Below are 27,347 nucleotides of genomic sequence, written 5' to 3' on the forward strand. Positions count from 1 at the left end.
TGTGGTGTAAAGGTTATAAGTCTACTTTTCGCTATCCGGCAGTGTTGAAGGTGTTTTGTGGAGACTTTCAATCTTGGTTTTTTGAGAATGAGCGTGAAGCAATGAGTTTTGCTGATTCGTTGCCAGATGTAAGAGGACAAAGACGTAGCCCACCATTGTTTCCTAAAGAAAAATCTGGTTGTTCTGGAAATGGAAGAAACGGCAGAAATCGGAGAAATGGAATGGAAAGAGTCTGTTGCCTTGAAATGGGGTCGTCGAGTCTGGAATCTCTTGGATGAATAGAAGAACTTTTTTATTTTTATTTTTTTATATGTCATTATGATATCTTGTTGTTACCCTTTAGCTGGGGAGGGAGAAATTTGCTCTATGCTCTACTAGCCATCAGTCACTGGTGGGTGATCCACACCCAAGTTTTGTTTAGGGATTACTACCTTTTAGTACTTTTTTTTGGGGGGGGAGGGTTTCTTTTTCCTTTTATCTTTTTTTTATTTTCATTTTATTTAGACTTTAATTTGTGGTTTCTTTTTCTCCTATTGGAGGGCCTATTTAGGTTGATTTGAGTCTTTATATATTGATATTATTAGTTTTTAGTAATATTAGTAGATATGTCAAAGTTGAAGTTTGCTACTTTTAATGTTTGGGGTTTAAACAGTCCGATTAAGCGTATGCGTATTTTTATCAAGTTCGATCTTTGGTAAAACATGTGTTTGGTAGAGATATGATTTTACCTGAAATTATTACATTTGAGACTTTTCTTATGAGCGTGCCAGAGAAGGGTTATATTTTAGTTATGTATCAAATATTACAGGATGGTATGGATAAAAAGGGTTGGGATAAATCTAAAGGTAAATGGGAAGTTGATATTGGTTTTATTTTTTCCGAGGATGATTGGTCAGATATTTGTTATGATAGTGTAACTAGACTGATAAATGCACATTATGCGATGATTAATTATAATTTTTTATATCAATTATATTTAACACCTGAAAAATTGAAAACATATGGTCTTTAGGAATCAGATTTGTGTTTTAGATGTGGTAACACTTTTGGAATTTTTTTTCATGCGGTTTGGAACTAGATAAACTTCATTTTGCTTTTGTGTATTTAGCGCTATCTGTGCAAAAAAATGTATTACTGGTACGTGGAAAGATACAAATATGATTGATATTAATAGATGGCATAATGAGATGAAATATTGTTTAATGATGGAAAAAATTACATATGTTTCACGGATAACTATAGTTTTTTTATTAATAGGTGGTTGTTATATTCAGAATATTTACATTTTGATTTATATTGACTAGATTTTAATATGTATTCTTTACTTTTCTTTTTTCTCTTTTCTTTATGGCTCTCCTTAGGAGAGTTGGCTGAAAGGGGGGGGGAGGGTTTCTTTCCTTTTTTTTCTTTCTTTTTTTCTATATATATAAAATATAACATTCATGCTTTGTTTATTGTTATATGTGTTACTTATTATCTGCATTTTGAATGAATAAATAAAGTTTAAAAAAAAAGCTGCTTTCTCTTCAGCAGTCAGAACGGTTCACCCTTGCAAAATCACAGTGTCTTTGAAAATGTATTGAATCTGGAACAGACTCTGACACACCTTCCCTCAGTTCATTCAATGTATTAAATTTTTGCTGGGCTGTGATTTGTGATGGTGCTTGTGTGAAATGTTAACTGTGACCATTCCGTTCCTCCTGACTATGCTATCCCTTACAGTGATAATCCCATTTTACTAAAAGGGGAGCTGATGATATAATGTATTCAAAGATTTTTCACCCATTGTTTGTGAGGGAATGGCTTTCCCTGTTCTTCAGCACAAATGTTAAAAGTGGATTTTTTTTGTTGCAGTGGATTGAGTAGGTCTGGGGAGTTCTTACATCAAGACTAGCACAAGGAAATTCCATTACAGTTATTTTTTTCCAATTTGCATAACCTAAGGGAATTTAAATGCCATGCCACTAAAGACTTGCAAATACTCAAATTATCCTTAAGTTCTAATGCGGAGGATCATTGAATATAGCAGGTTACACCATGTGCTTGTTTATACCTTTCACATCCTCAGCTAAATTGAACAATCAGTAGAACTCAGCTGTCTGTTTCTATATTTGTTGTTTACTATTTGATAAAGATTTCAGTTGAAAAGAATTAATTGGCTATTTCCTGGAGCTCTACGCCATATGCCAAGGCTGAGGAGCAAAATCGTGACTGGGCTGCAACATGGATTTTGAACACCTCACATTCTGTTCATTTGTTGCAATTGCTGTAAACCAATTACAGGATTTTACAGATTTGGATTGGCTTTAACGTGCTTTTCGGGGTTCACAGTAAAGAGGTGTTTAAATCTACCCTATGCATGTATGTGAACAGTGGCACAGGAGTAATATAGCATTTTACTTTTGTTTTCTTAAACTCTGGGCATCCACATGTGCTATCCATCAAATCACACAGTTCCATGGAGAAAATAGACACAACTCATAAACCATGCAGTAAGCAAGGAAATAAATAGTTTGTTTAGCACAGGGCTTTTTGTGTCCAATGTCTTAGTCTTCAACGTCCATTTCATAATCATTTTAACTGTTATTGCTTGTAAACATGTAGAAATAAGCAGAATAAAATAGGATCCATTTCCAGGACATTGAAATGAGAAACAAGAGTATTGAATTAATGCCACTTCCATCTTTCCTTCGAGCATGGTTCTCATTCAAGACTGTGAGGCGATGATGTTTCTCCTGTATCATTTTGCAATCCAACTTGAACAACGAAACATCATGCATACTTTTTCAATGATCCCAGCCCAAAAGATGTAATTGATTCTGAAATGGATGCATCATTAGGAGAAATCAGATTGGTCAGCATTATTCTTCTGCTGTTTGGCCTTTTCATCAATTGTGTGCCTCACAAATGCCAAGGAGTGTTTTATTAATTGCCACTAGTACTCACCCTATGGGGCTGGGTTATAAAGTCTGGGCACAGAGTTTACACAACACAGAAATAGTCATCTGGTTCAGTTGACCCATGCTATTGGATAGCCTAACAATGAAACGTTCTTTGGTGAGAGCTATAGCCTTTCTTAAATGCAGCCAGATGCAGTTAGTGGAGTAACATCAGCCCATCCATTGTCCTACTGAGCCCTCTTGACCTTCTTAACAAGACTTTTCTCACCTTGTAATATCTCATACAGTAATCATTGAGCCTGTGATACTTCAAATGCAATCTGCACCAGTCATATTTATGCTTGACTTGCCAGTTTTAACTCCCTGAAATGTGGTAGAAGACTTTTTTAAATTGCCATTTGCATTTTGGTCATGATTTACAGTGTCTTTGTAATCCCGCGCCACCTAGTCCAGGCCAAAACATAATTTGGAAGTAAGATATTGAATCATCATGAACTTTGACTTCCATCTCGCTGTCCAACTCAGTCTCACTTCCATCCATGCCTTTGTTACTTGTAGAATTGACCCTTCCAGTACTTACTGCACTATTCTCTGTCACCTTCCAATTCAAATGCCTATGTGCCATTTTTTTTTAAATATGTTACCATCCTATTTATGTTTACACAACTGTATTGCATCTGAACATAGACCAGTCATGAAAAATCCAAGACTGCAATTCTGAGGTGTGTGGGTTTAACTTCAAGCATGGTAGTTAAAACATTTGAATCCTTAAATAATATTGGGAAATAAAATTAGCATTTCTGAAATATGCTTGTCTATGAAGCTATTAGATTATGCTAGATCTGAAGAAAATAATTTTCACCTAGAGTACAGTTGGAAAAGTAGGGTGGCCATTTCAAAGGAGGACATGGTCATAGGTTACTACACACACACGCACGCGCACGCACGCACACACACTCACACACACACACACACACACACGCACACACATGCACACACACACACACTCACACTCACACACACACACGCACACACACGCACGCACACACACACGTGCACACACAGACACACACACACAGACACATACACACTCACACACACACACACACACCCACCCACACACACAGACACAAACACACACACACACACACACACACACACACACACACACACACACACACACGCACACATGCATCATTTGTGTCCTGAAGGGTGGGAAAGCTACCATTCTCAACCTGCACACAATTCTTGTCCTTGGTTAATTGATACAACCTTAAAAAGTGAGGCTTTCACTTACTAGACCAACTAGGGTTGGTGCCACCCATGAAGGATGAATCCGCAAACTTAATTTAAAAAAAATAAATTTGCAATTTCACTCCTTCATTCCCATCTGATCGTTCCTCCAACTCACTTCTGTATTCCATTCCTCCTTCATAGCACCTTTACATTTCTGTGCCTCCATCTCCTCCAAGCCAAGCTTTGACCTTCCTTTCACAAATCCCTCCCATCATCACTTTCTTCTCCAAGTTAAAAGGTGCACCTTTATCTTGGAGATTGTTGTCTGCTCTGGATTTGAGTCCACATTGTTCATTATGCCTCATCTTCAGTCATATTTCCAGAAATGCAAACTGTTTTAATCTCTTATGAGCTATGTTCTTTTAGCTCTGAGACTGAGAGCTATCTACCAGGTTTGCTCACTTCTATTTCATCGGGGTTTCACCAACATGGTGGGCATAGTGGTTAGTGCAGCACCTTGACAGCGGCAGCGATCAGGGTTTAAATCCCACGCTGTCTGTAAGGAGTTTGTACGTTCTCCCTGTGTCTGTGTGGGTTTCCTCCCACTGTGCAAAAGTGTACTGGGGGTGTAGCTTAATGGGATGCAAATTGGTTGGCACAGACTCATGGGCAGAAATGGCCCTGTTACTCTGCTGTACGTCTAATTTTTTTAAAAATTAAAAATAATTAAATTTAAAAACTTAAACTTTTCACTCTCTCCTTCTTGCAGAAGAAAGGTTTCATGATGTATGCTGAATATTGCAGAAACCACATCAATGCTCTTGAAGAATGGACTAAACTCATAATGGTGGAAAAATATGCTTACTTTTTTGAGGTCTGTCGAATGCACCAACAGATGATCAATCTCCCACTGGATGGGTTTCTCATTATGCCAGTGCAGAGGATCTGTAAATATCCATTATTGCTGAAGGAGCTTCACAAATCCACCCTACCTTTCCACCCGTAAGTATTAAATCAGATCATAAGCATCGGAATGAGAATAATTATCAATACCTGAAGGTGTGAAATATAGAAAGAAGATATAAAATCAAATGCATATATTATCCAAAGTAGTTTCCTTAACTACTTAGTTCATCATTCCAATTAAATCTGCAAACAATATTTTATGATCCATGATGTGATAAGAGAATTTACTGTCATATACTGAAATACTTTCTTGATGTAGCCAAGTGTTAGAATGCAAGATGTACCAGCAAAAATAATATAAATTAAATTACCATAATCGACCACAAGATTGAAACAGAGACCTATAAAATACATAAATATTCATAGTTGCAGTTGGTTCAAATCAGTGATGTTTCAATATTGCAGACAGATCATTTGGTGGTCCTACAGGGGTTTGTGGTTCAGGTAGTTTGAGGAGATTCAAGATCTGGAGAGCTCTTGGAAAATACTAGAGGTGATAGACCAGTTTTCTGTACCTTCTGCTTGAAGGGAGCAGGGAGAAGAGACCATTCTGCCACACTGTTCTTTGCCTCATAGCAACCTTCCAAATTCAGTGATTTGGAGCAATCGACCCAGTTAATCACCAGAAAAAGTGCAGGACAGTTTAAAGTTGCTCCAGGCATCCAGACCAAGAATGTCATTGTGCTGGCCAGGGAAAAGGCTGGGTGCTTTGTACTTGGCGAAGTGGCTCAGGTGGGAATAGCCAGTAGTCTTGATAAATAATATGGACGCAATTTGTCAATAATTGTAATCGCTATCTACAGGATATATTAGGAAGCAATGGGCATAGATTTCCAGACAGTTGTAAAGATTTACCAAGTGTATACCCTGTTTGCTGAGTTAATGATTTCCACTGAGTTGATAAGAAGACACTTCAGAGAAATAAGAGAGATTGCAGTTGCAGGAAAACTGGAACACACCAAAATGCTGGAAGAACTCATTTCTTCAGGTCTATTCTATCAGGTCTATTCAAGGGCTGTGGGTGTCATAGGCTGAGCCAGCATTTAATTGCCATTCCTAATTGCCCTTGAGAAGGTGGTGATGAGCTACCGCTTGAACCACTGCAGTCCTTGAGGTATGGCTATTTGCAGAATGTTTTTGGGCTGGTCGTTCCAGGATTTTGACCTAGAGCTGGTGAAAGAATGACAACATATTTCCAAGTCAGGATGGAATATGGCTTGGAGGGCAACTTCCAGCTGAAAGGGTTCCCATGTTTTTGTTGTCCTTGTCCTTCCAGCTGGTAGAAGTGGTGGCTTTGGAATGTGCTGTCTAAGGACTTTTGGCGAGTTGCTGCAGTGCATTCTGTGAATGGTACAAATTGCTACTTCTGTGTATTGGTGGTGGAGTGAATGAATGTTTGCAGATTGGGTGCCTATGCCCTGTATGGTGATGTGCTGCTTGAGTGTTGTTGATGCTGCGCTCGTCAAGGCAAGGAGGCTCAAAACGTTAATTACATACCTCTGCCTTCTATGGGTGCTGCGATACCGGCTGAGTTCCTCCACCATTTCTGTGTGTTTTTACTACAATCACAGCGTTTTCAAAACTTTTGTCTTTCATGAAGTAGAGAGTATTCCCCCACACTCCTGACTTGAGCCTTGTGGATGGTGGACAGACTTTGAGGAGATAGGAAATTAGTTACTCGCTGCAGGATTCCTCACCTCTGACCTACCTTTGTAGCCGCATGGTGACCCTGTTTCAGTTCCTGGTCAATAGTAACCTCCAGGATATTGATAGTGGGAAATTCAGTAATGGTAACAACATTTCTGGATTTTCTTTTGTTGGATTAAATCTTTGTATAGCATTTGTAAGGAGCGAATATCCAGATCTGGATATTTTTGACTGTCCAATGTGTTCCTTGATTATATGTGTTCCAAAGCAAGTGGGGATCTCTTGACAATAAGCTGGAATCAAGTCTTTGCACTATATTATTAATAGTCCAGTCAGTCTGTTGCCCTTTAAAATCTAAATAGGTAGTATTTAATACTACAGGTTGATTGGTGTCTATTTAAGAGCATTTGCTTGTTGGTGCATGTTGGGTCAACAAAGATCTTGTGTGTGTGCACTTATTGCAAAGTTCAGAAGACATGATGCCCCATGCAGTTTGTACTACAAAAAATATGAATATGTATATGATCTTACTGTTTCTAATCAGATGAATGAAATGAGGATGAATGAGGTGAGTACAGTTGGTTAAGAGAGGTATGGCAATGGCAAGGAAAGTCAGTGATCAGAATTGGAGCCATCTGGCTAGTATTAGAAGATGGGGTTATGACTAGACTTGAAGATTGGTGGGAAAGTGACGGGGGAGATTACAGCAGGTTGAAGGGCAGTGAGGAGCAGATCAACTGATCCACAGTGAGGGACCAGTTGCCATTATCAGTAATGGGGATCTGATGAAGATTAGGAGCTGTGTACTGTAACCAATGGGTAGATGGATTGCAAAGTGTAATCCCCTAGGTTAGCTGGATAAAAACATTGCTACCTCTGACCCCAGCACCAGTCAAATGAGACAGTCAACTTCTTATACAGATGATTTACAAACGAACCAGACACCAAACACTGCAATGGCGTGACCTGTACGAGTGCCGTATATGCAGGCAGGAAAATATAAGGAGTGGGAGTTAGAATATAATTCAGACAAGTGTGAAATTTTGCATTTATTGTCAAACCAGAACAGGGCTCATACCTAAATCACAGGGCCCTGGAGAACAGATAGAGGTCTTGGAGTTCAGGTGCATAGTTCACTAAAGGTGGTGATCAAGATGGACAGAAAAGTGAAGAATGCATTTGGTATGTGTAACACGACTGATCACACTCAAGAGATTTGAGAGGAGTACAAACACGATTTTAATAGCTTACAATCAATGGCCGGTATATACAATAGTCCTCAGATGAATCTGAGGTAAGGCGAGAAAATCAGGGTTTATATTGGGGTAGTGGGGGCAGAGCCAAAGGAGGGGCCAGCCATCACTGCAGTATGCTTGACTTCATTGGTCAGAGTACTCAGCACAGGAGCAGGGACTTCTGTGTAAGACATTGGTGTAAGACATTGGTGAGACTGCACTTGGACTTTTATGCACAGTTCTGGTCTCCCAGCTGTAGGAAATATATCATTAAGCTGGAAAGGATGCACAAAACATTCAGAGGACCTTACTGAGACTGACAGGCTTGAGTTGGATAAGCTGAGACTTTGCTCCCTGGAGTTTAGGTTTATTATGGCTCAAAGTAATTTCGACAAGAACAATAGGAAAGCTTTACAACGATATGACCAATCGCAGGTAAATGAGATCAGTTCAAATAAATAACTTGGCTAGCCTGGACAAGTTGAGCTGAAGGCCCTATTTTCATGTTGTAAACTCTGTGGCTCTACATCAAGACATCTCCTATATTGTTCTGCCACAGTGAGTCTCAAAGAAAGGCAAGGGAAAATCAAATATATCTGCTCTTTTATTTAAATGGAGGAGGAAATTACAACATTACCTGTTGTAAAACCAGCTTGATTTTACTTCCTGCGGCCTCACAAATAAAACCATTAACGGAAGGAAACTCTGATGGAGTTTACAATCCCCCAGGAGGTGAGATGAAGACCTACTCACCTAACACAAAGGAAGAGTGGATCTGCCCTGATTTGCTTTTGTGAGTCAGGAGAAAATAAAACCTGGGAAATAAATAAACCATGGCAGCAAAATTTCTCAGTTATGAGATTATTATGAGAAGGACTGAACTAATGATTTTGATCAAATCCCATCATAACATCGGAGAATTTCAAGCCAAAAGTCATAAGAATGCAAGAAGATGACAGGAATAGGCCAATTGTCCTCTCAAAGAATGGCTGATGTATCCCAGTGTTCAAACTTTATCACCGTACCTTCTTACATGAACTTTAATGAACTTGAGGCCTGAAGTAGATCAGGCCCTCAATTCCTGATCTTTTACAAAATCTCCCTTCACTTAAATACTTTTTTAAAAAAAATGTGGCATAGAAAAGTATTAACAATGATGGCCAAGAACAACTGGATTGTGGTAAATCACAACCACCGATGTCCTTAAGGGAACAAAATCAACCATCATTTCCCAGTCTGGTCTACATGCACCTGCAAACCAACCAAATTGGATTCTGTGAATGTACAAAAGAGATGGTACAATGTCTACATCTTGCCTCATGAGGTAATTTTTCTGAAATAGTTGGCAATGAGCTTATAAACTCTCTTTTTCATTCACTGAGGGATTATGCAAATGTAGAAGAAGCTGTGATCTCCATGAGGAAAACACTTGACGCAATCAATGCTGAGTCAGGAGAGGAAGAGCATGAAACTAAATTATTGAAGTTTCAGAATTCACTTATAAATTGGAAGGTAAAAATGCAGAATTCAAAGCTATTTGGCTGTGCCCACTCTTTATGACTCATTATATTAAGATAGCATTTAAATTTGTTAAGCATAGAAATTGATTGGACATAATTAAGGGTCACTAAACCATCATGGCACTGGGCTAGACCCACCTTAAAGAACTGTTATGTACAAAGAAAAGATTTCTGATGGTATGTTGATTATATGGGTGGCAAGGTTGGTGTAGCGGTTAGTGCAACGCCTTTACTGCACCAGCGATCGGGACTGGGGTTTGAATCCCGCACTGTCTGTAAGGAGTTTGGACATTCTCCCCATGTCTGTGAGGGTTCTTCCTGGGGTCTCCAGTTCCTCCCACCATTTGAAACGTACCAGGGGTTGTAGGTTAATGGGGTGTAAATTGGGTGGCACAGGCATGTAGGCCGAAATGGCCTGTTACCATGTTGTATGTCTAAATTTTTTTTAAAATTAATTATTGCCTTTAGTTAAGAACAGTGATTGCTGCCTCTCTCTCTCTCTCCCACCATTTCTCTCCCATCTTTCATCTATCTCTCTTTCTACCACACTTCTCTCTCCCACTCTCTCCCCATCCCTTCACCTTGTCTTGATTGAGTTCCCATGCCACATGTTGCCCTAAGCCAGTGGATGAGCTCCAAGCCAAAGATCACGGCATATCACAAAGAGGCATTTTATCAAGTGCAATTAATGAGACACTGTTTTATAGACATTTAAGCAGTTTTTGGTTACATGTTGCCTCCGCGGTATTGGGAAAAATTCCAAACAACAGGATTTATTTACACTCGGGAAGGCAGGAACTTCTTTAGTGATGACTTTATTCAAGGGAAATCCTGTCTCACTAATTTCTATTTTCTGAAGAAATAACTAAACTGATGAGAGTAGAATTTCTTACAAGGTCTTGCATGGTCAGCTAGCCCAGAGCATAAACTGACTCCAAAATTAGTTTGATAATAAGGTGCAGCATATGTTTCTAGAAAGGTGTTTTCCTGATTGAAGGTTGTGGCTAGTGAAGTCCCACAAGGATGGGCTCCAGGGTCCTTGATTCGTTGTGATATAAATTAACTACTTGTTGGTTTGATTCATAAATTTGCTAATGAATTGTGGTGCTGCAGCCTGCAAAGTAGATTGTCAGAATGATATTGATTAGCTAGAAAGTTGGCAGAGCTTGGCAGATGGAATTTGATCTTGATTATGTGCTGAACTGCTGTATATTGGAAGGTCGAATGAAAATAATCTTACACAGTAGGGCCAGAGGGAGTGTTGAAGAACATATCCCTGAAAGTGGCAGCATTGGTAGATAGGGTGGTGAAGAAGGTTCATGGGATGCTTACCCTCATCAATAGAAAGTAAGAGAAGGAACATCATGTTATAACTTTATAAACCCAGGGTTAGATCACACCTGGAATATTGTGTGCATTTCTGATCCCTGCCCTGTGTAGGAAGATGTGCTTATGCAGAGGCAATATTACTTGGATAAGGGCATTTGGGAGACCGATTTGTTTTCTCTCAAGCAGATAGAGGTATAGAAAATTATGAGTGTGGCAGATAAGGTGGAAGATTTTTTTTTTCATTTGATGAAGGAATCTAAGAAGTTACAAGGGATTTTTTTTTTGCACAGAGAGTGGTTGGAATCTGAAACTGGCTGCCCGCGGAGGTCGTAGAGGTGGAAACTCTCACACCAGTTAAGAAGCATCGAGGCAGTTGCCTCAATTACCAAAATATAGATGCCAATGGATGAAATGTGGAAAATTAGGATTTTAGATAAGTCTGCAGAGATGTGGTGTGTTAAAGGACTTGCTCCTATTCTGAATGACTCAGTAATACCTACAGTGATAAAATTCTCCCTCAAGATTAATCAAATGATTAGCTTTTGTGAGCCAGCTTCTTCTCGTTCCCATTTTATTGTTAAATAAAACCCATAATCCCTGGCCAACTGCTTGCCAAATTCCTCCTTCAGTTTATATCAATTTCCCAGCAGATCTTTGATCAGCGGAGGATTTACTGTTCCTTGCCTTATTTATGATCAGTGAAATTATCTGCTATGGCTGACATATTCAGCACAGCACTTTCTTTCCTCTCTTCCAGCTGAAAATACTCACCTTACGTGGCTAATAGAAAACACACGCCCTGTCTGTATATTGCAAATAGTACAGCATCATTTCTGTGGCAACACACAAAATGCTGGAGGAACTCAGCAGGTCAGGCAGCCCCCACAGAAGGCAATTCATGATGCTGCACGGCCTGCTGAATACCTTCAGTATTTTGTGTGTTGCTCCAGTTTTCCATCTGCAGGCTTTCTTATTTACCACCATGACTTCTCAGACTACCAGGTGCGCTTTAAGCACAAAGGATTCTTAAAAAAGGTTCACCTAAAATTAGAGTCATGTCTTAGAAATAGGTTCTTTGGCCCACCACATCTGTGCTGATCTTGTGTGTTCACATTAACACTGTATTTGCTATCCCTTCCCTATTCATGTGCCTGTCTAAATGCCTCTCCAACATAGGGATGGAATCTCATGCCACCTCACAGTGCGTCCCAGATATCAATCACTGACTATGAAAATAATTCTCCTCAGATCCACTTCAAAACAGTTTTATCTTAAACTTCTTATCTTTGATACCTGTTTCACTGGGGGAGTCCATCTACCTAACTACACTATCTATTGCTCTCAGTGTTAGAGCTTTTCAGCTTGCTGTTGTCTTAATACAGAATGGACACTGAGGAATCTAATTCCCTCACGACTTCTTTAAGTACCACTTAATATTGGTTGAGGTGCCATTGACATGGTTGATGGGGATCTGACTGAATTCTTTTCCACATCATGGTGGTGCAGAGGAGTTAATCTGCTGAAAGTAATTGCGCCAAATGACATTGAAGGGAATGTGAACACATTAAACATTCATCCCACTCAACACCTACCACAGGTGTTCGCAATGGTCAAATGCCTGCAGCCATCTTTTGTTCCATCTCCTAGGCCAAGGAATACAATATATAAATAATATAAATAATAATATAAAGTGATAACAGACCTGGTGCTATGCAATGTTTACATTCTCAGGGTGACGATCTAACTGAGCTCAGCACACAACTGGTTCATCGTGGTGACCTCATTCTGATTAGTGAACGAGGTACCAGGGCAAAGAATTTTGTGGCTTCCCTCTTTGACCATCAGATGATTTTATGCAAAAAGGTAAAATCTCAGCTAAAGATTAAGATGTTAACATTTTGAATAGCTGGCTTAAAACTTTCGTCCTAACAGAGTACTAACACAAAGATTTTTTAAAAAACTTTTAGTTGAATAAGAGATCTTTTGATTATGCTTTTGGATGCTGGCTGGAAATATTAATGATAAAAAAGTAGAGGAGGTGACATTTCCATTCCCTCTTTGCTTTAAAATATTGTCTCCATCCTTATTGAGAACACAAATGTTGGATGTTCCTTACACAAATGTCCATGGTCAAGGCCTTCCTCAATACTGCACTTTCCCTGCCTCCTTCTCAGCTTCTTTGACTCTTCTATTCTCAGTTCCTTTACTGAGTCAAAAGATGGTAAAGTCATAGAGCTATACAATGTTGAAACAGGTCCTTTGGCCCAACATCCATGCTGCCCAAGTGGCTGATCAGAGCTGCCCCTTTTTGCCTACATTGGTCCATACCCACATGCCTGCCCAAATTCCCTTTAAATAGCATAATTAGACCCTCTACAGCTTCTTTGCAGTTTGTTCTATTACTTGCTACCCTCTTTGTGAAAAAATAGCCCCTCGGGTCTCCTTTACTCCCTCCCCTCTTAAGTTATACAAATAGTTCTCAATCTTATTTTTCCACTCACATAACACTTTAAATTGACTTGCCTCCCACAGATGGTATGTGAGTGAAAAAAAAAGGTTGGGAAGCTCTGCCTTAAACCTATGCCCTAAATTTTTTAGACCCAACCTAGGGAAAAGACTATTTATTCACCTTCTCTGCCCTTCATGATTTTGTATACCTCAGCCTCCTACACTCCCTTGGAAAAAATGTCCTGATGTATCCAGTCTCTCCATAGATCACCAGAGGATGTGGTGAGTAAGAGATTACTGAAGGTGGCATGTGAGTGGAAAGAAAAAGGTTGAGAACCATTGACTTGAGCCCTTCAATTCAAGTAACATCCTGTGAATCCCTTTTGCAACCTTTCCCATTTAAAGACATTTTTGTACATCAAGGCAACCAGAACTACACATGGATATGGCCTTAACATCTTGTACAGGCAAAGCATGTTATCACAACTCTTGTACTTAAGTGTCTTGACCAACAAAAGCAAGTGCTCCAAATAATTTGGCAGATGATGGTTAATCCTGATATTTGTGAGGTGATACATTTTGGAAGTGTTAATGGGGCTAGGATATACACCATGAATGAAGAATATTGAAGAACAGAGGGACCTTGGTATGAAAGTCCAAAGATCCCGGAAGGTGACAGTGCTGGTTGGTATCATAGTTTGAAAGGTGCAAAGGGAATTGGCCTTCATCAGTCATGGCACCAATTGCAGAAGCAGGGAGGCTATGCTCCAATTCTATAAAACATTGATCAGACCTCAGATGGAGGTGCTGTGCGCATTTCTGGTAGTCGCATTATTTAAATGAGGTGATAACACTGGAGCGGGTTCTGAGGAAACCCCAGGATGGAACATTTTCAATATGAGGAGAGACTGGAGAGGCTGGATTTCCCTGGAACAGGGGAGGTTAACGACAGACAGGATTGAGATATACAGTATAAAACTCTATTGGCTTTACTGCCGGGAACTTTTCCCTTTTTAAATTTGAATTATATTTACAACATGGTAGAAGTCGATTCTCACCATTTAAAGCACGTGCTGCCCGATTACATCCAATTAACTGACACCCACATACATTTTGGAGGATGGGAGGAAACCAGAGCATCCACACAAACAAGAAGTTAATGTGCAAACTCCTTACAGACAGCGCCAGATTCGAACCCAGTGATGGGCGCAGTAAAAGCATCGCACTAACCTATGCCTTTTGTCGGAGGTGAATAAATTGAAAGATATAGATTGAGGGTAAGAGACTTAGTGTGGATGTGAGCAGGACACATCTCAACCAGAGAATGGAAAAAACTGTCTGGAAGACTGATGGAAGCAAAATCACTGACAGCATTTAACAAGGGCACAAATTACCATGGCACGGAGGTTTATGGATTAAGTGCTGGAAGATATGAATTAATAAGGATGGGTGACCAGAGGTCAACATGGATGTGGTGGGCCTGTTTCAGTTCTGTGAGATTCAATGATTCTGTTGGATTGAGGTAAATGGCTTGTTGGTGGTTGGCTTGGAATCAGTGGGTGGAGAGTGTCTGTGTTGTATGACTGAGTCAATCTGCTCTGGTGAAGCTTATTTTCCTAAATACCAAAATTAAATCCATCCCTTTAATCTTGTTTTCATCAAAGTCTTCTTCATTGTAAAGCTGTAAGAAGAGTGGAGAATGAGTGAGGGTATCATCAATATGGAAATGGGGTGACAGTGACATAAGACTGTTAACAAAGTTTATCTGATCAATTTGTGAACAGGAGCTGTTATAAGGTAAGAATATAGACAAAAGAACCTTTTTTTTAAAGTAGGTATTGTAAAATTGCAGACACAGAGGATGTCCAGCAAGCCAGGCAGGGCATATCCTTTACTTGCAGAGAAAGAAATAAAAGGAAGAAAAAAGAAACAAGCTGAATTAATATGACAGATGGAAGAATGGTATAGACTGAGCAAGCTACCTGAATTTGTAGATATCAATATTGAGTCGAAAAGCTTCAATGTGCCCCATCAGTAAATGAGATACAATATGTGAACTCTCCTGCTCTTCCCACATTTTTCTCCCCAGTTAACTGCAGGGATTATGTATATACTGCTCGGTGCTGCTCTGTGTTTAAGTGGCTGGCCAGCCCACTGATGACTCAATCCCCTGTAACCCCTCCCCTTGTGACCTGGCCATAAAGGTCGACCTTCCTGCCCCCATCCATTCATTCGACCACATGGAGTTGGGCCAGCCGAAATCTAATGTGTATTAAAGCCTATCGTTCCTCACTCAGGCTTTGGAGCTATTGATACTGCGGATCAATAACCCAGAGAAACGATGCTTAATCTTCCCACTTGAGCTTCAGCACAAATACAAGCCAATTGTCGCCTGATTATTTGAAAATTGGCAAAATTTGTCAATAACTATAACTGGTAATCTCATTGGCATATTTCACAGGATCTGATACGTCGCAACACACTTTACTACAAAGAAAGAATCAACCTAGACAACTACACAGTGATAGATGAGGTTGATGGAATAGACATGGAATTTGACTGCAAAATCAAAAATGCTTTCAAACTTAGAAGCAAGCTTGAAGACCAGTGTAAACTTTTCTTTGCAAAGAGTCTTGAGGACAAACAATTATGGCTACGTGCCTTTGAGGAGGAGAGAAGGATCGCCGAAGGCTCTAAATTCGGAGGTAAGAGTATTTGTTAGCGGGTTGAAATAAGGCCCTTTATTTTAACTACTTCTTTACTCTTCCTCTGGATGAGCTATATGCTATAGATTAAAATACTAAAGCTTTGGATAGTTATTTCAACAAGTATGAGCACGAATTGAGTGAATCCACAGATAACTTTCAGATGATAGTTGTGCTTGGGCCTTGACTTTTTCATATTTTATTTTTGGTTCTATCCAAGTTGAACTTTTTGTTTTCATTACCATTTCCATAAAAAAATAATAAACCACTCAAAAGATACATTAATTATCAGTCTCCACGGAGCACAATGAAAAATAACAAAACTTCCGGCCTGTACCATCACAAGGTCTTTTTGTTTGCTGTCCCTTTTCTACCCACGTTGAGCAAACCTCTCAAATGGGCACGATTGGTCAGTAGTCTTTGTAAGCATTTGGACACCCTGATGATGCATTCTTGAAGCAAAATTCATTAAAACATAAATTTAATGTAGTGAAAAATAGCTGATACCTCATTTAATGTTTTTTGTAATGTTGGATTGAATTGAACATTTCAAGCCCTAATTATGTACAATACACAAAGGTATTGGAGAAAATTAGCAGGTCACACTGCATTCATAGCAAGCAAAGGGTAACCAATGTTTCAGCCCTGAACTCTTTGTCGAGGTACCTTGATGAAGGGCTCAGGCCTGGAATGGTTACTCTTTGCTTCCTATAGCCATTGTGTTACCTGCTGAATTTCTCCATCACAGTGTCTACAGACTCTCTTGGTTGAGTGTTAGAAACACAAGTGGATTCATGCTTTAAACTGCGATAAAGCCATAAAAATTTAAAGGTGTGATTTATATGGAAACCATAAGCCAGAAATTCTTGTGTCCTTTAAATTATGCTCTAGAGCAGAGGTGGGCGACCTTGTAATTGAGATGTAGAGCATGGTAAGAAGCCATTTCTGCCCACAGGTTTGTACTGGGGTTGTAGGTTAATTGGGCAGCATGGGTTTGAGGGCTGAAATGGCCATGCTATATGTCTAAATTAAAAATTAAAAGGTTGGCCACCCCTGCCAAGAGTGCGGCTTCTTATAAACAATCAATGCCAGATTTTTCAGGGCTGCCGAGGCTTAACATTCTTGTGCACACAATATGCAGTTCATTTTGAAGGTGATTGTGCATTTATTGTCTGATAGGTTCAACAACAACAAATCTTATTTGCAGCTGAACAGGTAGTTTGTTAAAAGAAACACGAAGCAGCAACAACAGTAGACTTAATTGAATTAAAATTAGGCATTAAATAAAAAGGATACATAATAATTTTTTTAAATATTTTGCATTTAACTGCCTGCCTGTTCCTCCTGGTGATCACCCGTCTGTCTGATTGAACCTTTGGTGTGTATTCTGTCCTCAGTGTGAACTCAAAGTGCACAACATGACAGTGTGAGTCCAACTTCCCACATCAAAGTAGTGTGAGTTCTTTATCCATCTTCTGCCCCAATTGGTTTGGGAGGAGATGCAGTTGAAGATGCTGCCTGCAAACATAATCATCAGGGGGATCTGGCCCCTTCCTGATAGTCCACATCTGACAGAAGGAGCAGACCACTCCACTCTCTGCCTTTACTGCCCCTTTAATAAACTAGCAAATTTTGGAAAGAGAAACATCAGAGTTTGCCTTACTGTAACATGGCTTGCCTTTTTCAACAAAGCTCAGAATTCACCATAGCCCACACTTTGACCACCAGCAGCACATCCACTTCAAAGCAGCCCTTCTCAAAATGGCGATTCCAAAATCGCTGCAATTAAAAACATCTTCTTATTTGCCATGGACTTTTGGAACTCCTGCAGTCCCTCATCCTCAAAGCTGGTGCTAGTGAAACTTCAAGTAATGTGACTGGGGCTGTTTGCATCGTTGCTGACAAAGATTGGCATCGAGTCATAGCACAGGAACAGGTCCTCTGACTCTGAGTCTTGTATGAGGCACTTATTTACACCAGCATCATTTTGTTCTCCCATGTTCTCATCAACTCCCCCCCCCCCCCCCCCACCCCACAGGTACTGACATTTACCTGCATACACGGGAACACTGGCCAATTTACCTAATACCTAATTTACCAAATGCCTTCAGCATGTTGGAAGAACACAGAACGTTCGGAAGAAAAGCCAGAGTTCACAGGGAGAATGTGCAAACTGCCCGCTGGAACTGACAGCACTAGAAGTCATAGACATAGACATAGACATAGAAGATAGGAGCAGGAGTAGGTCATTCGACCCTTCGAGCCTGCTCCGCCATTCAACGAGATCATGGCTGATCTTAAAGTTCAGTACCCCGTCCTCGCCTTCTCTCTGTAACCTTTAATACCCTTATACTGAAGAAATATATCTAATTCCCTCTTAAATATATTTAATGAACCTGCCTCTACTGCCCTCTGTGGCAATGAATTCCACAGATTCACCACCCTCTGGGTAAAGAGTCAGGATTAGACTGACGTTGCTGGAGCTGTGAGGCAGCAGCTCGATTAGCTACACCATTGTGCTGGGGCATTAAACAAGCAGATACCTGGATCTGCTGCAGTCAGCATCTCACACTCTCTAAGAAAGAAAGAGCGAGGATTCCGCAGTTTGTTTCATTTGGGGATATTTAACTTGTGCCAAAGTTAGGCCTTTTATAGCTTCCTCATCAGTAATGCACAATGCAATATTGCACTTCCTTGTCCAACATGAACTGCACACTGAAGTCAGTGTTGTGTACCCTAAAATGGATCCTACTGGAACTTACAACTACATGTGGAAGTATATATCACTTCAAATGATTGTTTAGACACTGGAACTTGACGACCTAAATCAATACCACATGCTAGAAGTTAAAACACAATGAATCTGTCACTGCCTTTCCACTGCAGTCTCAGGCTTCACTGACAGCCAAAAAGTGGAGGTCATTAAAACCATTCATTGTCCATTTTGTTCATCTTGCTGATGACATTACAAATAACCACATACATCCTGAGCTCATATATTGACCCAAAATGAAAGAAATCTGAATCTCAAGCCCAGTTGATAGTATCTCCATCCACATTCAACTTTAAATCACTAATTGATGTTGAAACATTTGAGATTATCTTTTGAAATGTGTGTCCACAGGAGCTTGGTCACTCTGCTAAATTCACTCTGAATTTATTTCCTTCTATACCTCACTATGCTGAACACCTCATATTGCTTTGATTGAATATATTAAACAGGATCTCTGCTTTATTATGCAAAACTGCACACATTTTGAGAGTGATTTTCTCTCCTAGTTCCCATTCAACCTTACTTGCAATTGTAATGTGAAGGTTCTGCAAAGAATCATCCTAATTAGGAAGTGGTTTAAAACTTTTTAAAAAGACACTAAACCATTGTTATGTGTTTGTCATGATCGATTACATTGTTAATAAATTAGTGTTAACCTTAGTGCAACATCTTTACAGCGACAGCGATCGGGACTGGACTGGGGTTCAAATCCTCCACTGTCTGTAAGGAGTTTGTACATTCTCCGGGGCTCTGGTTTCCTTCCACCCTTCAAAGCCGACTGGGGGTGTAGGTTAATGCGGTGTAAATTGGATGGCATGGCCTGTTACTGTGCTGTATGTCAATTTTTAAAAAAAACTAATATTAAAGGTCTGACGAAGACTTTTAAAAGATTCATTTATGAAATATTTTTTCTAATTATCTTGGGCATGGCAATGTATTTGTGAGCAAATTTAAAGAATCTTTGAAACTTTTTCATATCCTACTGTCACTGCACTGCTATTTAAAATTTTGATCCTTCTCAAAGAATTTCAAGCAAATGAAATTAGTAGAAACTCCCAAAAGTTAACACTTTAGTCCTTGTCTTATTTATGTTCTTGAAGGCAACAAAAAAAACAGCAAAATTATGGTTATTAAGCCAACTGTGAAATACCTCCCAGCATGGGAGAAATGTCAGTTTCAAAAGGACATTGGATCAAATAATATTGAAAAGTCAGTGAAAAAATCAATAGAAATTATTCTCAGATTCATTGCAAAAGTTGAAACATGACCATCTCACGTTATTCACTTGAGTTGATGGTCAGAGGTAATAACTGGATATTCTGCTTGATGTGAGATCTCTAAGCTTCATTTTTTCTTCTCTTTCAGAGGATAGTTACTATGACTTTCCAGCACTCAACATTTCAACCGTCACAAAACAACAGTTGTCTTTCTTATCTCTCCCAACGCGCAGAAAATCAAGTCTCCTGCGCAATTTCAGGAATAAAATATTCGCTCAATGAACAACATGGCTTCGTGATCCTAAGGAGCTGCTTGCAGTCTCGTGGCAGTGGCCATGCTCCCTGTGGATACCAGCAAAGCCACACTTCCAACTGACAACAGTAATCTCAGCAGAAAGTGGAGGCAAGTTTTGAAACCCATACGGTACTGAGTGAAGGAACTCATCTGCCCAGCAAATTTCTTCAGAAATTTTTAATTTTTATCGGGCTCTCCATCATTTGTATTTTACAGTGTCATCATCAGGAAACAACAAAATTCCTATAAACAAGGTCATTTCAAGGCATCCGCATTGCAGTTTAGTTTTCCTTTGTGTTTTAATTAAAATTAAATATTCTGTTATTTTTATAGCATTGATTTCTACATATGACTTCTTTGGGCAGTGAAATCAAACTGTAATGTTGACATTACTTTTCAATTATTTAGTGAGAAAGGATTAAATTAATTACACACATTGGACTCATTTAACATTCCTAAATTAAAGGTAGAATCATCTGTTCATTATGGGATACACAATCTGCAATAGCATGTAATCAAAGATCATTAAAACTCACACATCTCAATGAAGCATAACAGCCAGCAATTGATTGGTTGCCCATAATGAACACATCCTGATATTTTATTCTGCTGAGTTTCATGTGGCAGTAAATTTGGCGCACACTGCAGATCACACCCAATGTCAGTTTCACATGTGTATCTACATCTCAAGGTTTTCAACCACTACCAGCATAATGGTTACAAACATTCTCCCTCATAACCAGCTTTATGAACATGAAAAAAAAATCTCTTGGCTTATTGCTGTGGTCAGAAACAATTTAGAACAATGACTACACTAAGAAAACTTGCAATTATATTTGAATGGATAACATCTGAAAAAAACGCTCATGGAAAGAAAAAGAAACAAACTGCAAACAGGATGGTATTGGCTTCCCTTTAGATGTGAAGAATAGATTTTAAATGGATCCAAAGTTTGTACCTGAAGTGCCTTTCATCCCCTGGCATTGGCATATGACATGCCTCTGGAGGAAGGCCGCTGATCATGGGCCTCTGTTGTCATTCCCAATACAATAGACATTTGACCTTCCTGCTGTGGATTTAGAGAGAAAGACTGTGCTCAAGAATCGTCTTGGGCCTCAGTATTGGCAAGTTGAAGAAACTGAGCAGAAATCAGCCCTCAAATTTTCGTTAATGTTGCCTTGGACCAATTAAGGCTTTCTGCTTTCTTCCATAAGACTCTATTTCTTACAACATTCCCTATGTGGGGCTACCTCTGATACCACCTTGTCTGATAGTGCCATCCAACCCACTATGCTTGCACTTTGAATTCCAGTTCAATACCACTGCATGAACTGGCACCCTGAGGTTACAAATTCCCAGCATGACATCTTTAATTTTGGGCTTCCTGAAATGGACCAAAATTATTATTGGTCACTCTGCTTAAGATCTCGGATCTGCAATATAGGGAAGAGAAATTATTTTCTCAACCGTGCAGATGTTGTATTCTTCCAGATGCTCTTCCGATGCTTGCATGACTAGAGAAGGGGGTTAAACTCACGTTGATTTTAGATTTGAGGTGATAGGAGGTATGCAAGACAATAAAGATAACAAGTCAATATTGAAGTACAGGAAGTGCCAAATGAGAAAAATATTGTCCACCTGAATCATAATCTTTTTTCCCTCAGATTTGAGGAAGATTTACTTCCACTCTGAGCTTCTGAGATAGCTTCTTGGTTAGGGCAGAAAGTACTTGATAGAGTTGATGAATAGTGATTTAGGAGGTGGTATGTGTTTTCAGCCATTTGCGTCGAGTATCGGAGTGCTCCCAGTACATGGAAAGGTTCTCTGCACCATGCTGAAAGCTTCCTCTTCATGTTAAACAATCATGGGTCAAGGATTTCCTGGTGGGTCTTAGGCTCATTGTAATTGTGCTCTGCAATATGAGCTTGGAAAATGGGTTGCAGAGAGGATGAAGGAGAAATATTTCATGAGTCACCCTTCCATCACACTGTAATTTGCCAGGTACTGACTAAAAATGAACTTTTTTGATGGATGAGGAGTTGGCAATCAGAATTCTCAGGATTGTCACATAATAGTTGTGCATTTGGCAAGTGATTGACCTTGTGGTTCATATGGACTCTTGAACACACATATGTATTACTTCTTGAAACTCTGGGAAGCCATAATCTGAGTTAATTATGCTAAAAGCAGCAATCTTCTTTTAGCTGAAGGAGAATGAAATTAATTCTTTGTGATTAGAGTACAAATTTGATTTTGAATATGCAAGGATTAGCTGTGAAATGTGACATGTAGCAATTAGAAGAATCTGGAGGTTCAGAAGTTCACCACAAGAGTACCGTATATTTCAGTGTTTAAGTTGACTGGTGTATAAGCTGACCACCCCCAGCCTTTTTAGCCTCATTTTAAAGGTTTTATAGTACATCTAACACATAAGTCGACCCCTGATTTTCTGGCTGCCCGAGATGCCAAATTGACCGGCATATAATTCTACCCCAAAAGCTCGTGATGCCTGAGATGGGCCATTGACCGGTGTATACATCAATCCCCATAGATCATGCAGATTGATCTGCTGGGCATCGGCTGGGGGTGATTGCTATCGTGAAGGGTCCATCGACACAATGTGACACATGATGAAAATATGAAGTGAGCTTTAAGTTGAAAGTGATAGAAAAGGCCCATGAAAACCAACAACTGTACTGCTGCAAGAAAATTTGATGCACATGAGAAGTTGGTAAGTGATTGGAGGAAGAAAGAAGAGACTTTAAGAAAAATACCAAAAAGGCAATGTTCTTTGAGAAAAGGAATCACTCATTGACTAGAGTTGTAAAATCACGTTGCAGAATGAGTATGTGAACAGTGGCAAGATTGCTACATAGTCACCCAAAATAAATTAAGAACATTTGCACTGCAGTGGGCCAAGTCTCATCCAGGCCTCAGTGATGATTTTGATGCTGGTGCAATCGTTTCATGAACAGGAAAAATCTGGTATTATGCCAAAAAACAAAAAAATTGCACAGAAACTACCAAAAGATCTTGATCATAAAGTTGCAAGTTTTCACAGTTTATTATACGGAACCGGCAGTAACACCAGTTTGCATTGGCAAATATCAGAAACATGGACAAAACCCTCATGAATTTTGACATGATAGGCATTAGAACAGTGGAATGGAAAGGTGTTAAAACTTTGCAAACCAATTAAACTGAAAATGAAATTCCCTGCAGGAATTTTTGTACATTTTCATGAAAAAGGATGGATGGATGAAACTATGGATAGACAATGTGCGGAACAGGAAGCCAGGCAGTTTACACAAAGAATGGAGTTTGCTGGTCTGGGATATGTTTTGTGTCCACTTAACTGAGAACACTAAAAGTAGATTAGCACTACATAGTATCTACATGGTGTTTATCCTGGGTGTTTTGATGTCTACATTGCAACCTCTCAATGTCTGCTTGAACAAGCCATTCAAAGACCATGTGCGCGAGGAATAGAATACATGGATCTCGAGTGCAAAAAGGTCATTTACAAAAGACGGGGGCAATGAGTACTGCATCACTTGCTATGCTGTGTAACTTCATGCTTAAGACTTAGGACAAATTTAAAGTAGAGACCGTGATAAAATCGTTTAAAAAGTGTGGTATCTCTTGTGCAATTGATGATTTATTGTGGGACACTGACGACAAAGCTGAAACCAACTCATCAGATACAGACTGGGACTCATATAATGAGTGTGAGCATTCCACACTGGCTATTAATTGTGTTACATCAGATTAATTACATTTTGCTGATTCAATTTTGCTGGCGATCCATCAATTAAGCATTACAAAAGGATTGATGACACTCTTGTGTACTTAAGCACTTTGCAGGCAGTCATTTTGCCAATACATTCAGCATTCTGTTTTATAAGTCCCATGAAGTTAGGCGTGCATTGCAATATTGATTTTGAACTTGAATCAATGGCACAGCACTCAACACGGGTGTGATATGTGGATAAATTTCCTAACCGCCAGTCCTTCCAGCAAAGGTATTGAGCATAAGTCAATACAGATCTAGGCTGTTTGACAAATAAATTAATGGCCAGATGAAGACTCTTTGGCCCGGGTTAGGTAGGAAAAGGATGGCAAAACTCCTGACAGTATCCTCGGTACTTCACAGCTTCTTCTAAATTACTGAGCAGATGCACACAATTGCTGAAATATGATATTGGTAACTGACTGCTCATGGCGTTCAATAGTGGGAACGTGGGATATTGGCCTATGAGTAATTATCTTAAAGTATTCCAGTTACTAATAATAGGTTTTCACATTTTTCTGCCACCTTTTCTCATCTTTGACTCTTTCCTCTCTTGCTCATGTTTCTTTCTCTATTCTTATCTCCTGCACTTTAAGTAATCCCTATGCCATTGGTGCTCTGTGATTAGTAAGGGATAGCTTAAGGTGGTATGTGAGTGGGAAGGGAAGGTTGAGAATCACTGCTCTAGACCCAATTGTTACTGAAATATTTGGCTTGAGAAAATTGTCATTGGCCCATTTCCTTTGGAGTTCTGAACCTGTGCACATAACGAGTCAATTAGATACAATTAAAACAGTGGTTTTCAAACTTTTTCTTTCCACCCACATACCACCTGAAGCAATCCCTTACTAATCACAGAGCACCTATGGCACAGGGATTACTTGAAGTGGTATGTGAGTGGAAAGAAAAAAGTTGAGAACCATTGGTTGAGAAGGATACAATGAATGGGACCTGTCAGTTATAGTCAAATTGAGCCAAAGAGCCTGTTTCTATGCTGCATGACCCCTTGTTGAGGAGAATTGAAGGGGCTGGAACCTCTGATTGGAGCATCAGAAGCTGACGGAAGGACCTTATAGAGGTTTAAAAAATCATGATGGGTGTAAATAAGTTAAATAATCACAGTCTTTTTTGTAAGGTAGAGGAATCTCAAATGAGAGACGGCATCACTTTAAGATGAGAGGGGAAAGATTTAAAAGGGACCTGTGGGGCAGCCTTTTCATACAAAGGATGGTGTGTATGTGGAATGAGCTGCCGGAAGAAGTGGTAGAACAGAAACATTTAAAAGAAAACTTGAGCAGTACTTGGATAGATAAGGTTTAGAGGGAATGAACTGAATGTGACTGACTTAAGACAACTTGATCAGCATGGAGAAATCAGCCAAAGGGATGTTTCCTTGAGATAAAACCATTGATTCCATAGATTTCTATTACATGTAACTGCTTTTATTTAATAATGAAATCAGAATCAGAATTTATTGTCATGAACATGTCACAAAATTCATTGTTTAGCAGTAGCAACACAGTACAAATATTTCGATAAATTACATTTAAAATAAATTAATTAATGCAAAGAGAAAGTAAGGTATGTCTGTGGTTCATTGTCCATTCAGAAATCTGATGGCAGAGGGGAAGATGCAGTCCTTGTGCCGTTGGGTGTTCATCTTCAGGCTCCTGTACCTCCTTCCTGAAGGCAGCAATGTGAAGAGGGCATGGCCTGGGGGTCCCTGAGGGTAGAGGCTGCTTTCTTAAGACTCTGCCTTTTGAGAATGTCTTCAATGGAGTGAAGACTGATGCCGATGATGATGCTGGCTGAGTTCACAACTCTCTGTAGTATTTTCTGCCCTGTGCATTGACACCTCCATATTAAACAGTGATGCAACCACTCAGAATGTTCTCCACAGTACACCTGTAGAAATTTGCAAGAGTCCTAGGAGAAATACCTAATCTCCTCAAACTTCTCATGAAGCCTTCCTTATTATTGCATTGACTTGGAGGCCCCAGAGCAGATCTTCAGGGATGTTGACACCCACGAACTCAAAGCTCTTAACCCTTTCCACTGCTGACCCCCTTGATGAGAACTTGTTTGTGTTCTTCTGATTCCCCCCTCCTGAAGTCCACAATCAGCTCCTTGGCTTTGCTAACATTGAGTGTTAGGTTGTTGTGACACCACTCAACTAGCTGATTTATCTCCATCCTGCATGCTTCCTCATCTGCTTCTGTGTTTTCACCACTATGTGCAATAGACAGTAATCCTAAATGATCTCTGCAACATATGGTAATAAAATTAATGTTGTTGTGAACCTGAGATTACAGTGCATTTAATACTTAAGTGGTGTTGCTGTGTGAATAGTTTTGATTGATTGCCAGCATCTAGTCGTTCAGGCCAGGTTGAAGCCCTGGATTCTCCCCCAGCCATCAGAAATTGTAAAGATATCAAGAAGCAGTGAGAGTCAAGACCAACAGAAGAAACAGTGGAAAATCCTGACCACCAGCAATACCATTATCCTCTGACCTCACATAGGAAAAGCATGAAGAAGCTATTGAATTTAGGTAGAGGGTGTACTCTTTGAGTGCTCTTTGCAATTGCATCTTACCGAATGGTTGGGGTGCTGACATTGATAAATGTCCTTGATCCAGCCATCTCCCCATGGATCCTACCTGCCCACCAGAACATCTTCAGAATGTGAAGGGCCAGGTAGAAACCAACACCATAGCCCCTCCCACCCAGCTCCCGCCCAAACCCAACAAAGCAGAGTGGACTCTGAGAAGCGAGTAAGCTTGTAGTACTGTAAGTAATAGCCCTGGAATATCCTGAAAGACTTTGGAAGCTCAATAGTTTTTAAAGGCATCTTAACTATGTCCATATACATTAATAAACTATTCAGATGGATGAAGTCACAAACGTAAAAAGTAGAAATGCTCAGCAGGTCATGTAAGCAAAGATGGTACTGATGATTTTGTTCAAAGGACTTTGATGAAATCTTGACTTGTTTAGATACCGCCTTTTTCAAGTGCATCCAAGTCCTCATGTTAACTTCAGGCACACTCAGATCAACCATCGAGGAGGGCCTCTCTTCACTGCTATCTGTGTTCTCCTTCTCCTTCCTCCAAGAATATGAGAACTTTTCTGAAGAGCGCAGCATAGAGAAGTTACTTGGGCAGTCTATTCTTGCAGCGATGACTTGACCTGTGATGAATGATGAACGATACAGAGCAATAAATTCATTTATACTTTCAATTTCATTGAAATTGCAACGATAAACATTTTAGGCACTGGAATTCCCCAG

At 39.7% G+C, this 27,347-nt stretch overlaps 1 protein-coding gene across 4 annotated transcripts in view; it reads left to right on the forward strand.

The window, feature by feature from the left end:
• Window positions 1–20,595, forward strand: part of LOC138742309 (rho guanine nucleotide exchange factor 9-like) — a 45,125-nt gene extending 24,530 nt beyond the window's left edge. For 3 of the 4 annotated variants that reach the window (XM_069896566.1, XM_069896565.1, XM_069896568.1), the window contains 5 exons: window positions 4,906–5,138; window positions 9,367–9,496; window positions 12,565–12,696; window positions 15,743–15,986; window positions 20,125–20,595. In XM_069896566.1, the coding sequence (XP_069752667.1) occupies window positions 4,906–5,138; window positions 9,367–9,496; window positions 12,565–12,696; window positions 15,743–15,986; window positions 20,125–20,258 (873 nt within the window). In that variant the 3' untranslated portion in view covers window positions 20,259–20,595. The remainder of the gene's footprint in view (window positions 1–4,905; window positions 5,139–9,366; window positions 9,497–12,564; window positions 12,697–15,742; window positions 15,987–20,124) is intronic. The other variant, XM_069896567.1, reaches the window with a different exon arrangement.
• The last annotated feature ends 6,752 nt before the right edge of the window (window positions 20,596–27,347 follow it).

The sequence above is a fragment of the Narcine bancroftii genome, chromosome 9 (assembly GCF_036971445.1).
Source record: "Narcine bancroftii isolate sNarBan1 chromosome 9, sNarBan1.hap1, whole genome shotgun sequence".
NCBI lineage: Eukaryota > Metazoa > Chordata > Chondrichthyes > Torpediniformes > Narcinidae > Narcine > Narcine bancroftii.